The 18,130-nt window shown below is 40.5% G+C and overlaps 1 protein-coding gene across 5 annotated transcripts; it reads right to left on the bottom strand.

Moving 5' to 3' along the window:
- Window positions 1-467: 467 nt before the first annotated feature.
- Window positions 468-16,477, bottom strand: SLITRK3 (SLIT and NTRK like family member 3). Of its 5 annotated transcripts, none has more exons than XM_073897815.1 (2): window positions 16,325-16,477; window positions 468-10,592 (listed from the first exon to the last, which is right to left on the bottom strand). In XM_073897815.1, exon 2 carries the CDS (start codon window positions 10,569-10,571, stop codon window positions 7,632-7,634), a length of 2,940 nt encoding a protein of 979 aa, XP_073753916.1. In that variant the 5' UTR covers window positions 10,572-10,592; window positions 16,325-16,477; the 3' UTR covers window positions 468-7,631. The 5 variants fall into 5 exon arrangements, with proteins under 5 accessions (XP_073753916.1, XP_073753935.1, XP_025725590.1 ...); XM_073897834.1 differs by lacking the exon at window positions 16,325-16,477 and adding an exon at window positions 16,061-16,128; XM_025869805.2 differs by lacking the exon at window positions 16,325-16,477 and adding an exon at window positions 15,297-15,852.
- Window positions 16,478-18,130: the final 1,653 nt, after the last annotated feature.

The following is an 18,130-nucleotide window of genomic DNA, read 5'->3' as shown; positions in this document are numbered from 1 at the left end:
CAGGGAATCTGCTGGAGATTCTCTCTCCCTCTCCCTCTGCTACCCCCACCATCTCACACACACATGCTATCTTTAAAATTTAATCTGTGCAGTAACATATTATGTAAACTGTCACTTATTTGATAAGGGTATTAGTAAATAAGTCCCTATATATATTCATATACATATATGTCTGTGTGTGTATGTATATATCCTATATCTATACCCTATATATCTCCAGAATAACTTAAGCAATGTTCAGCAGTTATCCACGTTTATAAAGAGACAAGGTATATGATCCAAATTAAAGAACAATTTCAGTATCATTTATACCACTAGACTTCAAACATAAACACAAATAGAGGAGAAAAATATTATACCTAATAAAAAAATGTTTTAAACTATGTATGTTTGGCTCTGGAATAGTCATGATTCTGGGACATATTACATGATAAATAACAATTTTTAAGAAATAATTAAGGTTTCTGAAATATTAATAATTGGGTTGTATTCCTTAAATGAATTCTGGTATGGGGATCAGGAGAAAGTTATGTTAATGTGGCCAAAAAAATAACTAGGGGATAGCAGAGACTTCTTATTTATATGGGAGAAACTACTAATTAAAAAAAAGAAAGACTTTGTAATTCACTTTACACAGCTATGCTATGAATTAAGTGACATGTTTTACGATGCATTGTCACCTCAGTTTATCCTTGTGATTTCTTTTGCATTCGAATTACTTTTAATTATAGCTGGTTTAGTTACTTTAACGTTAAGGTTTGATTCCATGTTCAATGGTTATGTTAACAGATGACAGTTGAAGTGGCTTAGAATCATGCTGAAAGATACAGTGAACCTACTATGGAATATAAACACTTCCAAAGATAGAACACCGAAAGTTAATGTGAAAGTCTTGTTTAAATTTTCTCCATCAAAATTTTATGAGATGGTCTTCAGAAAGGGAGAACATTTTCATTTTTTCCCCTCTCTCTTTCATTGTCCTTCTTGTTGAGGAAGGTTTTCTGAAGGCAATGTGAGTGGCTCCTGGGTCTAATTATTCCACAGATTACTTACACCTGTTAACATTTTCTGTACCCACTTCCCTTCTACTGCCAGCTAGAAAAGTAAAGCATCTGATGAACTGTTCATTAAAAACAGAGGAATAGATTTCACTTTTGAATCCAAATCAGGTGAAGAAGAGCACAAGTAGGGGAAAAAAAATCCCAATTCAATTTAATACATATAAAATGCCCAATTTAGATAGACTTTAAGGGTTTTTTTTTTCCAATTACAGTATATGGTTAATAGTTTACATATTGACATAATTGTTTTGGTTATAAAGTTACCACAGAACAACAACAAGAAAAGACATTTTAAGATAACTCGTTTTACCAGAATTCTGGGGGGGGGGGGAAGCCTTAGAATTTCTGAATAGTCAGAAAGTTTATACTGTAAATAAGGAAAAACCACTGAAAATGTGTGGGTTCCAGTAACAGCAGGTGGTCTTAATACAAATATTATACATTTGTTTCTTTATTTCAGTTAAACTAGTATTTTGGAAGCCATGGCAAAGACAGAGTACATTTAAAAGGAGGAAGATCAAGGTTTTGAGATTTTAAAGATAGGTTCCATATTTTTAAAGTATTTGCTGATTCTCTCTTGATTTCTAGAAGTAGTTCTGTTTTACTGTTATAGGTTCTGACTTTTTCACCAGACTTATAAATGATGTCACAATGAAGAGATATATGTTGAATTATTTTCTCAGCCTAGGTACAAAGGTAAGTGAATTGGACATTTTGTCATTGGGTGCAAGGACTCTCATCCATCCCTGATCTTGTCTTGGCACCTAATTTGAGCTCAATAAATGTGCCCTGAGTCCCAAGAATATCTTGGTACTGAGTCAGAAACAGAAGTAGAAACAGAGCTGTCAGGATTAGTGACAGGAATAGGGCCAGGAAGAAGAGAACTTCTTTCTGTCCCTCCACACGATCAGATGACATCTTTGTTTCAGCATCTTCTTTCGGGGCTAACTTTTCCTTCCCCAAGTTAGGAAAGTTATGCTCTTGTTTTAAATGCTACGAAAAATCATTATATGGTCATCCATCATCCTGTAAGCCTAAAAGTAGTAAAATGTGTCAGTAGCACAAAAGCCCTATATTCACATATAATACAATATTGGTAATGTGATACCTGTCATCAAGAGAACAACGTGCTAATTGTTGCAGTTGAATTAAAATGAATTATTCAGGTTTGTTTTTACTGGTGATTATATTTTTTTCATGAAAATTATTTGATTTTGATACAATTTAATACAGTGCAAACTATCAATTCACTGTACTAATAAACAAGTAGATGAACTGAACATACTAAGGAAACAGTTAATTAGGTATACTGGGCCTTTTTGTCACTGGGTGGTAATGAGGAAAGCCTCCTTTTTACTAATGTTCATCTGTGTTTTAATGTTTAAAGATATTGTAGAGGTTGGGTCAACCATAAATTTATTATAATGCCTCCTTGGTTATATATCTTTAACATTCACCACAAGTATTATTTTCTATTAGAATTTTTAAATTATATGAAAAATCATCTGTATTGGTGCAATAGAGAAGAAATGATCCATACTTTCAAAAATTATTTATATTCAGGAGCAAATATTATCAGAATTGAAGATTCTACCCAAGCTATTCCCTCTTCACAACAGATAAGTTCTGGTGTACACCTACTTTCCTGACATGAGAAACCATCTCCTTCAATTTAGATTTCATAAAAGTATACTAGAAATGCTTATCTATTTTTATTATCACTACCTTTATACACTTTAAATAAAGGATGATATTTAAAAGAAATAAATAAGATCATGAATGTCTTAACAGGACCTTTACTTCTCTTATATTTACCTTTAAGATTTCACTTTTTCTATAGATAAATTACAAAGGTAATTACTTTCACCTACAAAATTTATTCTAGAAATAGAAAAATGGAAAAGGAGGACTTGCTTTTCATGTGACTTGTGTTGCATATTTATAAGAGATCAGCTTTTTTACGGTTGAGGACTTAAATCACAATTTGAGATTTATCCCCTATGACTTAAATAATAAAAGGAAACAAATTGAAAGATAAAATAATTTTTAAATTCAGAAATATTAATTACAGTGTTACTTTTTACATGTGAGTATTTCCAAAGTGAAGACTCATAATTTCATCCATCTTCACTTGGACATTAGCTAGACAGAAGCAAGGAAAATAAATGCATAAAACTGAAATTGTTATACATGTGAGAAAAAGTGCATAATTTACATGTAAATATAATTCAGCATATATAAACTATATACATGTATATACAGTGTATATACATATATAATAGTTATACACACACATATACACACGATTGCCCAATTACACATGTGTTATTGCTCCTATTACTTTTAAAAGGCCTATAGATATTAAACCGGACACTTATATGGTGAAATTAGTGATATTTATAATCTGTTCACCTGAATTTTTAGCTGAGGATTTTGAGCTAAGTTATAAATGTCTAAGTTCAAATTAAACCAGCTCAACTCACTTAATTTAAGATGGAGTGTTCTTTTATTATCATTTCCTTTCATATTATCTTGACTTGTTGTTGTCCTGTCTCACATTTTGTAAAGCATTCCATTAATGTTGCCTTTGTCATAGCCATCTTAGAACATTAATCAGCTCAGACAACATACCTGTAAAAGGATAGGACTGTGTGAACAATGGATTTACACTAAATGAATCAAAATAATATGTTGCAATAGTTAAAGAAAATTCCTTATTTCTGCAATTGCATTATCAACTTTTATAGTGCTAGAAACAAATATTCTTCTCAGATATCAAGGGTTTAAAACTAACATTCCTAGTTGAGGGGGAAAAGAAAAATTTAAGCTCAGTCATTAAACTTTCCTTGTGATCTCTCTCTGAACTTTTTCATACTTACATATATATATTGTTTTTAGTATTTTGCAATTGGAGGAAGTAATGTAGCTTTTTAAATAAAAACATAAAAGCATCCACATAAATTACACTGTATATGATTAATAATATGTTAAAACCGTTACTGTGTCAAACTAATATTTCACTTTCAACTATTTTCCACTCACCATCTTATAATTAAAGGGACATTACAATACATTTTATTGTTTTCAAATATTATTACTATAATTTATAGTAAAGTAGCAATGAATAATAGCAAATATCTGCCAGATCTGGGTCTGCTTCAGTCAAATTGACCGTAACTGTGATGTGAATTAGCAATCTTTTTTCTCAAAAGTAATTTTTACTGCAACAAAAACGTGGAACAAATCCTAATCGGAGAACCTAGATTAGTACCCATGGTACTTTCTGAAAACATACCTGGTATTATAAATTAAAGCTAACTTAAATAATTCTAAGGCACAGCTAAAATAAGTAGCCTAGCCAAAGGGGTAGAAAACTCCATGGAAGCAAAAATTTATCTCCTTGAATACAAAATTCCATTCTCATATAAATTTATTTTTGCTAAATAAAATTTATTCCTCATTCAAGAGTAAAATCACTACCTATATTTAAGACAAAAAAGAGTCTTTCTGTATTTAATAAATAAAATATAAACATAATTATCAAGTTATATTGTAATTTGATATGGTTATGGACACACATTTTTCAAATGTCAAAAGCACCAGGATCATTAGGGGTTGTACTTTAACCTGATTTGTATAATATGCCATGTTATGCATGTGTGCATTGTTATTAAGGAAATGATTACCGTCAGAAGTATCTAGCTTTTCATTTTGAATTTCTATTATGCACATGCTTTCTACCATTCACCAGAGTATTTTCTTGAGGAATGGGGACATGATGAATCACTAGTTTAGAGGGACTCCATAGATCAGGTTTTAAAACACTTACAGGTGTTTAAAACACTGACTTTCTGTGCTTTAAAAAAAAAAGTCCTCAAGTGAAGGAGGGAAGGATGATTATAAAGAATAAGGAAAGTGAGATAACTAAGAAAAAGCTAACTTATGGGAAAGTAAAGAGAATAAACAAAAAAAAGGAGAATGACACCTGTTTAATTGTGGATCTGATCCTCTTGCACAAGAAAAGTACATCTCAATGTTGTATGTAGAGATATAGTGAATTATGTTTTTCTTTTTCTGCTATAATTCCAATGTACCTCAAATAATGGAAGACAGAAAATTTAGGTACAATGTGCCAAATGCAAGGCGGCCCTGAAAAGTTGCATTTTTGTATTGATATATGTTTGTTTTTATTTTATGCATACTTATGTCGATACCAATTTATAATTAATCAAGAGATACCTAAATATGTTCTTCTAGACATTCATGGGGCTTTTTTAAATACAATGCCTTAACTTTTATGTCAGTAACACAGCTTTAGAAGCTGCAAGTCTTTTTTTATGAAAAAGAAGTAATGTAAGGCATTGGTGACTTGTGGTGAATTACATTCAACACGTAACGATAATTTCTACTAAGGGCAGCTTAAGAAAACTGAGAGAACCCTGGCCTCACTGCACAGTTCTGCAGCTACAGGGTCTGTGGATCTCTGGAGCTCTGCTGCCCTCTACTGGCATAATGAGATAAGTGCCTGCCTCAAAGCTCAGGTTTCTATCAGTTTAGTTTCTTTCACAAACAAGATCCTGGCACCTTAAAAATCCAATTTTCTTTGGTTTCGCTCACATGTAAATGGATCATAACTTGGATTATTGTCAGATTAATTTTAAACATTATTTTAATACCATACAGAAGGAAAAACTCATTCAGCATCTTCTGTCTTAATTCAAGCCTGACTGGGGCCAGCTGCAGTTAGGTGGCTAGAAAAAAATCTAGTAGCTAAATATAACAATGACAACTTGTACAGATAAACAGGATTCTGACAGTCACATTGGCTCCAGGGCCTTAGAGTTTGGTACGCGTGCGTGTGTGTGTGTGTGTGTGTGTGTGTGTGTGTGTGTGTGTGATTTTACTGCATGTTTTAAAAAAAGAATAGCAATTTCACTTTCCTTTTTCTTTATGTCATTTACTATCTTAAGGTGCATGGATCCTTGATTCCTTGATTACCTCGTCTATATAATCCTGTACTTCTTAGCAATCTCCTTACTTTATTTTCTCCCAATCACAACCTGCCTAGGAAAAATGGTGCATTATTGGGTTTCTGAGCTTGAAATTCATAATCCAAGAGTAAAAGTGAACTATATAAATCAGATTTTTTTAAGTCCCAATTGTATCCTGGTATGTGATGGGGTGGTAGGTAATAAGATTTATCAACATCACAGTGCATCAAACTTGTTAATAAACTAGCTTTCTGTATAACAAGTAAAAGAAAGATTTAAAAAAAATGGGAGCATGAAAGGCATGGCATAGCTGGAGTTTAAGGTTCAAGCTTGGTATCCTCTATATATAATGTATTATGTTTTTCAAAAACTTTTTATTAGGAAAGCTATACCAGACGCATAATCACTATACAATGATTAAACATTACCTTTACAATTTATAATCACTGAAATTACAGAATAAATATATGCACATTTCTTTTGAATCTTTGTGTGTGAGAGAGAAAACATTAAAAGTGCTTCCTACAAAGCTGTTAGTGATATATACCCAGTTGCTTTTTTATTTTTTAATATTATATATATATATATATAAGAAAGTGCAGATGTTCTCCAAAAAATCTTGGCATCAGGATGAAGTGTCACAAAGAGGGTGCTCATCCCTAGGTATGCTTCCAGCTGTTAAACCACCAGACTTCCACTTCAGTAGGATCCAACCTAGAATATGACTTTTCCCAGGGTGGTAGGAGAGTGCTGTACACTAGGGTTGAAGGGAACATGAAGCTATGCAGAGTAGAGGAATGGATCAAACCCAAAATAATTAAATTGGGTTGAAAAGGAATGGGGCGCGTGTTTGTGTGCGCATGCACGCACACATGTATACATTTGTGTGTGTGTGTCTGTGTGTGTCTGTGTGTGTGTGTGTGTACCTGCACCAGAAGGAAGAGGCTGCAGGTTTAGGGACCTGACTGTGTGCAGGGTTTGTGATTTGCATGGGGGTATGTGTGTGACAGAAAAAAGAGTGGGTGAGAACATTCGAGCAAGACCCGCCCCCTCCCTCCCCGTCTTGCAGTTTCCAGGCATGCAGCAAACTGCATTGTTAATACATGTACAGAATCTGTGCCATGATGGGAAGAGGAAAGAAAGCCACAAATGTCAATTTTTCCCCCCCCAATCAAACAAAACTACAACTAAAAAAAAAAAAAATTACTGAAAATAAAAAGACACATCGAATTTTACTTAATTAGGATCAATACAATGATCCCCAATATACCTTATACATGGCACAGTCAAAGTCTCAAGTTTCAGTATAAAAAATAATGATAACATTTGCTGGCAAAAGTCTGCGAAGGCACTTCATTGATTAATGATCTGAGTATGGCCCTTCCTCCAAATCACATCTGAGAGGGGAGAGCATACATCTGTATTTTCTAGTTATCATGCGATTTCAGTCCTGTTCAGGGCAGGGAAGTTTGTGAGAATGGAGTTATTGGGACAAGTGTAAAGGGAGCAAGGGATATATTTCTTTTATTTTCCTTTTCTTTTGAAAAAAAAAAAGCACTAATTTATTTTTCTTTTACGGTTAGAACCTATACGTTGTCTTCTCCAGGACTTCGAGGTAATCCGGCTTGGTTTGAAGTTTGGCCCTTAACTCGAGGTAATCACTTTTTTGGGTTTGGTGGTCTGTGAAGCCCTTTCCAGCCGAGAAGAGAAGGGTTTCTTTGAGCCTGGCATCCTGCTGTAAGTCTGGGTATTGCATGCCAGGAGGGTGGACGTGCAGTTCCTTTAATTTGGGCACAGTGCCATAGAGACAATCCACGAATCCCACTGTGCAGGGGGCTGGCTGTGGCCTTTCTCGGTCTAGTAGCGTACTGCCACCACCACAGCCTCCCCCAGGAGGAAACAGCACCACCCCACCATTCTTCTCATGGTGGCGGAACCCAGCCAAGTCTCCCCCAGTTCCCGCAACTACCCCTGAAACCCCACCAACTGCTGGGTGGTGAGGGTGAGGGTGGTGGTGATTCACCGTCACTATGGTGTTGAGCTGGGAGCTGGACACTGCCAGGGCCCACTCTTTTTCTTTTTCCAGCAAGGTCCGGTAGTTGCTGTGGTTCTCCTTGGGTGTCTCAGCAAACTGCTCACTTCCTAGGAGAACCTCACCTATTCCTGGTTGTTGTGTCCCAGGACCCCCTCGTTCTGCACTCCCTGCCTCCTGGACTGAGGAAACAGCCACCTCCTCCTCCTCGCGAGGCTTATAGATGGGGTTGTTGCACATCTGGGTAACTGGGTGGGGGATGTACTCATATACGTGGCCCACAGGAGGAGCCTTCTCTGGGGAGGAAAGAGTTGGTCTGCCCCCACCTCCACTTCCACCTCCACCACCGCCACCATCCTCAAAAAGCCGGTGGCATTGCATCTGGATGCCAGTAAGGTCCACACCTTCTTGCCTCTTGCTTCTAAAGGGCAGCTTCTTCCGGCGCCTTCGGAGCACATAGGCAAAGAGGCCTGCAGAAACAAAGACTGCAGAAAAAAAAAGAACCAGCAGGCTGAGAATCAACACAGAAAGTGGCACGGGGCCTCCAGGGGGCGAGAACTCATAAGGTGATGCACTTGTTGGCCCCCCAGCAAGGTGAGAATCTCCAGGCTGGGCTGGGGATGCTCCAGCTGGTGGGATGTGCAGCATCTCTGGGCAGAGAACTTCCAGCTCAATCGTGCGCACATCACGGTGGGTGAGGTTCTCAGGGCTCCTGCAAAGCACATCACCCACCACACTGACTGAGCTGATGGTTTCAATCCACTGTTTGAAGGGGACCAGGTCACAGGTACAGTCCCAAGGATTCTCATTGAGGTCTATCTGGACAATGGCATTCAAGTGTTCTAGGACACCAGCCACAGGAAGGTAGAGGAAGTAGTTCTTTCTCAGGTTGAGCCGGGCCAGGGATGTGCCTGCAAAGGCGTCTGTTGGTAGGGTCCTCAGCAAGTTATTGTTGAGGAATAGCAGCTTCAAGTTGGGCATGAGGCTGAAGGCTGCAGGCTGGATTTCTCGGATGACATTGAACTCAAAGTACAAGTAGTGCAAACTCTGTAGGCCTCGGAACATGCCTGGTGTCAGCTTCTCGATATCGTTGCCATTGAGAAAGAGGCTCTTTAGGTTGGGCAGGTTAATGAAGGCTCCATCCTGGACATAAGAAATACGATTGTTTCCCAGATGCAAGAGATCCAGGGAGGAGAAATTCCAAAAATCAGAACGGTATATTTTTTGAATCAGATTGCTACTCAGGTAAAGTTTCTTGGCATTCAGTGGCCTTGGAAGAAGTTCAGAAATGTTATTAAATCCTCGCTCTTTGCAGTTGACAGTCAAACCAAGGTCGTTGATGTGCAAATTACAGGTACACCCAGTAGGACATATAATGGGAATGGGTGGTCTGGTCTGGTAAGGAGCAATGGGAGGTTGGTTTGGACCAGGGTATAAAGCTTGGGATGTGGAGGGTGGCCTTGGTGTTCGGGGCTGTTTGGTGGGCTTGGGCTGTTTATTTGAGGACTTATATTCAACAGAAGAAGCAGTAAAATGGACAGAAGACAACATTGAGGAAGGCTTAGTTGGCCATGCATTCTCTTTGCTTGATGACAAGTGGGGAATCCCCAAACTAGCCTCCACCTCAGAGTCAGACAACAGGGGACAGAGTTCTGTCTTCCTGATTTCTCGCAGGTCCTTTCCATGGAAGTGGAAAGGGGTCTCACAGGTGATGTCTCCCACCAGGGCGGTGTAAGGAATGCGTTCCAGCCAGCTCTTCAGTTGCACTATCTCACATGTACAGTTCCAGGGATTTTCTTCCAGCTGGAGCTCCATCAGGCTTCTGCCAATGTGGTCTAGCATTCCTCGGTAAAAAAGAACTTTTAACCTGTTTCCACGTAGGTCCAGATGGGTTAAGGAGACAGCCTTAAATAAATTGGTTGGAAGCATGGGGATGAGATTATCATTTAAAATCAGAACCCTCAATTTACTTAGGTTCCGAAATGCCCCACTCTCAATACGTTTAATGACATTGTAATCTGCCTGCAGATATTCCAGACTTTCCAAGCCAAGGAAGGTGTCATTTCTGAAGATATCTAGTTTGTTTTCATGTAGATATAACCTCTTTAAAATCTTAAGACCATTGAAAGCTCCTGATTGAATGTCCTGCAATGCATTGTTCCCAAGGTTAATGGACACAGCGTTGTTCAAATGAAGAAAACTGTTGGTGTACAATTTCCTCATTGAATTCCTTTGCAGATACAGTTTAAAAGGTCTTGACCAGAACTCAGTAATCTGACTAATATTTGTAAATCCTTTACTGTCACAATGTATATGAAAGAGGCTTTCTTTAACTTCACAGTAGCATGGATCAAAACAGGGCTCATCTATTTCCTCTGAGTCCTCTATCAGGGGAATTGGGGTAGTCCATCCTAGAGCAATTGTGCTTAGAAGAATTATCCACAACATCCTTCCTCTGTGAAGCATCTCAGCTATGGAAGGTTTCATCGTTCGTAGTTGATTACAAAACTGCAACAGAAATAAAGATGCAGATTTTTAGCCTTTACTCATATGCACTATTCTAACTGACTCCTACATTTGGAGCTTTTTAAGAGTGATACAAACTTTAGCAGTTGTTGAACTGACACTCAAAATGATCTGTCAACATGCTTAATATGACTTGTATTTAAACTTGGGTGACTTTGAAATTTTGTGCCATGCAATGACATTTTCCTAAACCAAGCCATACTTGGTAAAGGGCATATCATACTAACACAAGCAGCCTTCATTGCATCTTACAGCAATCAAATGACTGCTTGATGTAAGTGATGCCTTTAGATATAGGCAGACTCAGTAATAATGGCAGTAATTTGGCCATTACACCTGTTTGCTTGTGAAAACTCACATTGATATCAGAAGTGCCCATTACAGATCAGATTGGGATTCTGATAGAAAATTAATATTCTTTAAACTATAGGTTTCTACTCATAAAGAGATATAGCATACCACAAAGTTATTTGATTAGAGTGTGATAAAGTATGAGCCCATTGCTCAGTATCAGGTGTTGAGATGTATAAGATGCTTGGTATCTCAGGAAAACTTAAGATTTTGCTTAAGAGATGATCACAATGTACTTAATTATAGTGTATGCTCAGTATCATACTATACCCCCACCTTCTTTTTCCCAAGCATGGATTTTTAACATCCCCTTTAATTAAATAATTTCTACATAAGTGTATCATTTGGCTATTTAAACCCTTAGGAGTGATTAGCCTTTCTAAAGGAGCCCATGCAGTTGTCAGAGTTAAAGATAATGATAGCCAAAGGATGCTGAGTCTGGGAGTGTCTGTATTAAAACACTTGCAGAGCTTAGTTTGGAATGTGTATCTGTGCCTTCAAGATCAACTGAGGAACCCTGTAAAAGCTGGAATGGCAGGTGGCTGGTTAGAAGATAGTTGGGTAGCTAAAGGCAAGAAAAGGGTGGAAACCTTGATTCTTACCTGCTGATAAATGATCTATCATATGAATTACATTTCAAAGAAAGACATCATTCTTTTCCAATCAGAAGAAACAAATACTGTGCACTATTCTTATAATACAGAGCCTTCCTCTATGGCTCTCTTTCCTTGCTTTATATCATAAGTATATGAAAATGCGTACATAAATAAATTATATTAATGCAGTTTTATTAGATTGCCCTTTCTGAGTCACTGAAATATCAATCAAAATTGAATGATTATTTTTAACCAATAAAAATAAACCAGAATTTTTAGCATATGTTTTCTCTCCACACGTAAGATACATACATTAAGGAAATATTTTGCCAACCCTCTGAAAACACAATGATATAATTTATAGGGAGAATGAAAAGAATAAATCTTCACATTCAACTTGCATATAATTTACACAGCTGTAAGGAAAGGAAGACCCATGAGAAAGCAGAGAAATCCGCCTCAGGCATGCAATACTCAATTTTTAGAAACAATTAAATGAAAAAAGAGAGAGACAGAAGGCAGATGAAGCTACATTGCAGTATCAGTCTTCCCTGTCTCCCTTATAAAATATTAAAATATACTTAAGTTCTTTCTTCACCATTTTTTAAATGTTTTTCTTGTTTCTGAGGTCCCTGAGATTTAGGTATGAAAGGCTCCAGATGTCTTTGACTTACCTATTTTGCGGAGATTTTTTTTTTTTTTTTAAGAATTGAACATTGGAAGAAAAAAAAAAAAGCTTGAGTTTAAGGATTCTCTCTCCCTCTCCCTCCCTCCCTTTTGCTGAAGCTGAAGCAAAGGGGGATAGAGGGGGTGGGTGGGGGAGACGAAGAGAAAAAATAAAAGCAGCAAGCTTGAGACGTGCTGGGAATGCAATGGGCCTTTCAATGGGCTTCTTTAGGATGCAGAACTGCCGCTTGGCACACTCAATAGAGAAGGGAGGAGAAGGGGCTGCAGCAGGCTTCCAGCTCCGCTGCCGCCGCCGCCGCCGCCGCCGCCGCCGTGGTTGCTCTCTCTGGGTACCGGCAGCACATCATTGGGCACTGGGAGGAAGGGCGGGAGGGAGGCAGGGAGGAAGGCAGTCTCAATCCCAGTGCAGAATCTCGGACTTCTCTTGTGCTGGCTTTTTTTTTTTTTTTTTTTTTAAATATGTGCTGTAACCCTGGAGCCGGCTTTCCACGTCACGAAAATCAGCTCCAAGAAGGGAACGCGCTTAGCTTGAGGTCGGGAGCGAGCACTAGGAAGCCCTGACTATACAAGTGTGTGTGTGTGTGTGTGTGTGTGTGTGTGTGTGTGTGTGTGTGTGTGTGTGTGTGTGTGTGTGTGTTTCTGTTTAAGGGATGAGGAAAGAAGTGGAGGGGTCCAGATAACAAATTGTCAAAATAAGAAACAGGAAAGCAGAGGCCAACCTAAGGGAAGCATTCCTCTCGTGGGGAAGGTGGAGGGAGGAGGAGTGTAGGCATTTTTTTTCTTTTTTTTTTTATTATTTTTTTAACTCTCAAGGAAATCATCTCCTGACTGTTTTGCTCCTCTAGTTTTCAAAGCTCCTCTCTCTAGTGTAGACAGGTTGTAAAGTAAGATTATCTTTCGGAATTATCCTTTTCATAGCGCAGACACTCCTCTCCAAAGACGGGAATAAAAGGAAATTCAGGTCCCCGAAGGAGAAGAGCTGGATCTAGCTGATTCTGCTTAGGTGTCCCGAATAAGAGCTCAGGCAGCCTGAGCGACTTGGACCGAGTTTCTCCTGCATTTTGCTTCGATCTCTTTGCACCAGGAATCCTTTTGTTGTGCTGTAGCTCAAAGCCTTCGATTTCCCCTGGATTCAACAGCCATATGTTTGCTTCCACCTTTTTAAAAACAGAGACAGGCCAACGCAGACCACTTGGTAACAATGGCACATTTCACTTTCTTCTACCGGGAAAGACTTCGTGGGGATAGGGGGCAGCATTTCAGGGTTTAGATTTTTTTTTTCCTCGACACTCCCCACCTCCCCACCCCCCTTCTTTTTGGTCCAAATATTTCTCCGTGATATTTGGGGAAAGAGGAAAATAGGGAGTCGTGAGTGGGGGTGGGGGTGATTGAGCTAAGACGTTGCAGTGAAGAGGGGCCACCAGATCACAGTTCACATGAACCCTCTAAGAAGGTTCTGACTGTAGAACTGACGGTTCTACAGTCCTACCTACTAGGACGAAAGACAGCTTAGTAGGGAAACTGGAGAGAGGCAAGTGTGCAGCAAACGTGTCTAGTTAGAGGGAACTGTACGGCATCGATTGCCCTGGGCGCCCCCCCCCCCCCCCCCCCCGCCGGCCCTCCCCACGAATCCTGTAACCAACTCCTGGGGAAGGGAGGGGCTTTCTGGTTGCTAAAGAACTGGACTGAACCTCAACTGCCCAAGGACTCAAAGTTATCGAGTAGAGATGGCTTTCCCTTAAAGCGCTTTTTACAAAATCAAATTTTAAAGAAAAAAAAAACAACAACAATTCTTTACCATTCTAAATATATATAAGTCACTTAATGCAACATAAACATTCCTTAAGAGTCAGTCATAGAAGATTTGCATCATGTTTTGCATTTAAAATGACCGCACAATTGTCCACCGCTCCAGAGTAGCTAAGATTGGAAACAGCGATCACAGACTTAGTAAGCAGGAAGACAAGATTCTCTAACACTCTACACCCTTAATGTTACAGACCCACCCTATTTCTCAGGTCGCAACTGAGCCGACCATCACCTACAGCCTGAACTCAGAACCAGAGCAATCCCATCTCCTTCACCAGCTGCCAGCCTACCCCCTCCCCCACCACACACACCACCTTTGGTACCCAACGTGCAAAGGCGGTGACTGTTTCACGGATCATATCAGAACCCATGATGCGATGGAATCGATGGGTAACCGAGAGGCTTCCCCGAGCTTCCCGGTGACGGTAAATGACCATCACTGTAATCGTCCTCTGTTCTCCCCTTTACATCCCCTCAAGTTCTTGATTTGGTCCATGTCCTAAAGGCTATTTCACCCTTTTCTTTTCCTTTACCTCGGTATAATGTGTCTAAGTGATAGGATGAGCTCCAAAAGTTAGGGGATGAAGGGCCCTGAAGCCCCGGTTTCGCCCGCTTCCTGCTGGGAGCGCCCGGCATCATTTGTCCAGGGGGAGGACAAGAAGCCCTTTTTCCCCACAGTGCCCCTTCCTATCTCCCCCCTCCCCTTTGCCGGATCTCTGAGCCCACTAATCTCTCCATATCTAAGATTAAATATCCCAACATGGAAGCAAAACGATCACCCCTTAGAACAAATAATTAAAATGCTGCATCATTCATTTTCTGAAGAGGTCTGAGCCTTCCACAGATCCTTTTCTAATCGGCTGTCTCCAGGCGAAACGCACAATGGGTATGTTTAGAAATGGAAAATGATTAAAACCTCAAGCCGTTTTCCTTCTTTTACAACACGAGCGAGCGACCCACTGGGGGAGGGGCCCTTCGCTCCGACACTTGGCCTATTTGTTGGAGTTACTTACAATTTCCTCCCCCAGAAAAGGGGTCCGAGGGTATGTTAGTCTCCAGTACCATTCCTTCTACCATTGTCCTTACAACTAAATGATCCAGTTCAAAAATGCAACAAACCTCTAGCACCTGTGAGCCTACAGAAGACATCGCTGCCAAACTCTAAATGCTCTACAATGCACATCCTACTAGCGAGAAATACTGGTTTCAATTAGGCAAAGTAGGAAAGGATGGCGGCGAGTACCTATCCATGCAGAGCGCTCTAGATCTCCGAGATTTGCTCCGAGGGGCTGCCCAGCGGGAGGTGCAAACTCTCTGGGAGGCTGAATTGTATCCATCGTGCCGTAGCCTTGCAGTTTCTCTTCCTCAGGCCACCAACTTTCAGTAAGGCCACCAAATCACGCTTGTAATCCTTTTAAGTGTTTCCACCTTTGAGACTTGAAGGGAAATGGTCGCTGCATACCAATGGGAGAGCCGGGCGCTCACCTAGCTTGACGTTGCCAGTGACATGAGATCTCAGGACCACAGTTCCATACATATACCTTCGATGGTAGGCAGGCAGAGCGAGTGTCCTACGACTGGGTTCTTTGACTTAAAATCTCGGTGCTCTCGATTCACTGTCGAGCTTCGCGGTCCCTGAGAGTCCTGGCTCGGTCTCTCTTTTTTTTTTTTTTTTTTTTTTTTTCTCTTTCTCTTCCTTGCTTCCTGAAAGGTTGTCACTCAGTGCAAATCCCTGCCCAAGGCCTCCTTCGATCTGAAGAGATGGGACTAGCACTTATCTTCTCCCGGTATCTTTGCTCTTGACCCTTTAGGTAGGTAGGAGTGGGGGTGGGTGGTGTGTAGATGAGAGAAGGGGGTGGGGAGGGGCGGGAAGGAGGCAGGAAGGGGGCGACTAGATCCCAGATCCCAGCATTGGCCAGACGGTGAAGCGGGGGGAGGGGGGAGAGGGGGGAATGGGGATAGAGAGAAAAAGAGAGGATACAAATACAACAGTATGGCTGTACACACCAAATTCGACTTGGATTTGCGAGATCTCAGGCAAAGCACGAAGGTGAAGCGATCCTGTTGGCAGAGAGTGAGCCCCCTGACAGCTCACCATTCAAGCACCCTCACTTCTCGAGCGCGAGAGGGTGGGGGGCGGGGAAGGGGACCGCGGAACGTTTCAGGCCAAGGAGACGCTCGCGGCGGCAGCATCTTTTAAGACTGACCTGCTTTAAAAGTGCCACTTTAATGGCCTAGGAAATAACTAAAATCGGATTACACGTTACTTACCAACGTCTGCACCCAAACTGGGAGCCCCAGATCGGGTTTTAGGAGGCAGTATACGAAACGCCGGGCTGGAACCCGAATGCAAATCCATCAGCTGCTGCCCCCAAATCGCGCACGCAGGGAGCGGCGCTCGGGAGCCCCCAGATCAGCCCATCGCCGGAGCCTCCGCCAGCTTGTGCCCCCTCCCCCCCACCCCGCACCCCCGGCCCCTCCTCCGCGCCAACTGTGTAAATCAGCCGCCGCAGTCCTCTATCCGCGCTTCGCAGGCAAATCCCTGCTTAGGAAGCAAGGAAGCAAGTGATCTCTCTCTCTCTCTTCCTCTCTTATTCTCTCTCTCCTCTCATTCTCTCTCATTTCATTTTCCATGGGTCACAATCTGGCAGGTCTACAAAGAGAAGCCCTGTAAAATCGAGTGGCAGGAAGTCAGCATTCTGTATCTGTGGATTGATTTTAACTTTTATTTGCAAATGAAAGGTGGCTGTTTGGAAAATTACAGGCCAGGCCCGAGGGGTTTGGGCGGGGTCATCAGATTAAGAGCATCTGAGCTGTATTGACGGGCGGTATCGCTAAACGCCTCCTAGAAGCTGTTTCCAAGTGATTTACAGTCCCCCCTCCCACCCCGCTTCGTGATACGTAGGTGACATTTTGCAAGTACACAGATTTCCTCGTCTGTTTACACTCACCAAGAGTGAGGAAAATAAAGCTAGAGTGAGGGGAGGTGTGAGGGGCATTTGCTGGAGAGATGTTGGATACTATTTTGTGACAAATTAAATGAGGACACTTGAGCAATTATTGCACCTATGTGAAAGTATTATTACAACATTATATACCCACTGGAGGCGACCATTACCCCCATTGCAGTCATACTAATGCAGTCATTTAATGTTCCTTTCAATCTGCAGTGTAAACCAACGCAGTTCTTTTTAATAGATCCCTTTCATCAGCGACTGTGTTGGAGAGAGGACAATCTTCCACTAACTTCCAAACTGAATAGGAAGTAGTCCCAGGAATCATCTTTGTATCTCGTGCCATTCCTAACTGAAGTGAATGGAATAACTTGTCCAAGACAAGCAAAGTTGTGTAGCTAGTATAATGTAGACATAAACTGACCTCAGCCTTCTTTGCAAAAGCTCTCAAAGGAGCTAACTCAACCCTTACAAAGAGTACTCTCTTTTATATATGAAAATATGGCTGGAGGTATGATTTTAGCCTTTATTTAATGGATTTTCTGTATACTGTGTTACACCATTGTTACTCTATGTTATATACATATTATACCACAAGTCTAGTGTCTGTATTAACTTCATTAAAAGAGAGAAGAAGATGCAACTGGTCAGAGTGAAAACCTGGGGCCTGTGGAATTCTTTTGGATTTTGTACATAAATTAGCCAAATTCGGTATGGCAACTGTGTTGGTTGTGCATAAAGTGAATTTAGATTGCTTTTTAAACATAATGTTTCCATTTGTTCTTCACAATGTTCTTTAAGATTATTTAGATTAATAGGGTATCTATAGGGACCTAGAAAGTGGTGAAAGCAACATGATAACGAAACATATGCTTTTATTTATTTTTATTTTATTTTTTTAGATTTTATTGCTTTATTTGTCAGAGAGAGAATAAACAGGGGGAGCCGCAGGCAGAGGGAGAAGCAGGGTCCCTGCTGAGCAGGGAGCCTGATGCAGGGCTCCATCCCAGGATCCCGAGATCGTGGCCTGAACCAAAGGCAGACGCTTAACCGACTGAGCCACACAGGTGCCCCTTATTTTTATTTTTTTAAAGATTTTATTTATCTATTTTTAGAGAGAGAG

Source organism: Callorhinus ursinus, unplaced genomic scaffold, assembly GCF_003265705.2.
Source record: "Callorhinus ursinus isolate GAN/ISIS: 27379988/994484 unplaced genomic scaffold, GSC_fseal_2.0 scaffold1, whole genome shotgun sequence".
NCBI classification, from domain to species: Eukaryota; Metazoa; Chordata; class Mammalia; order Carnivora; family Otariidae; genus Callorhinus; species Callorhinus ursinus.
Note: the sequence above shows the minus strand (reverse complement) of the source record. Positions and strands in the feature narration are given on the sequence as shown.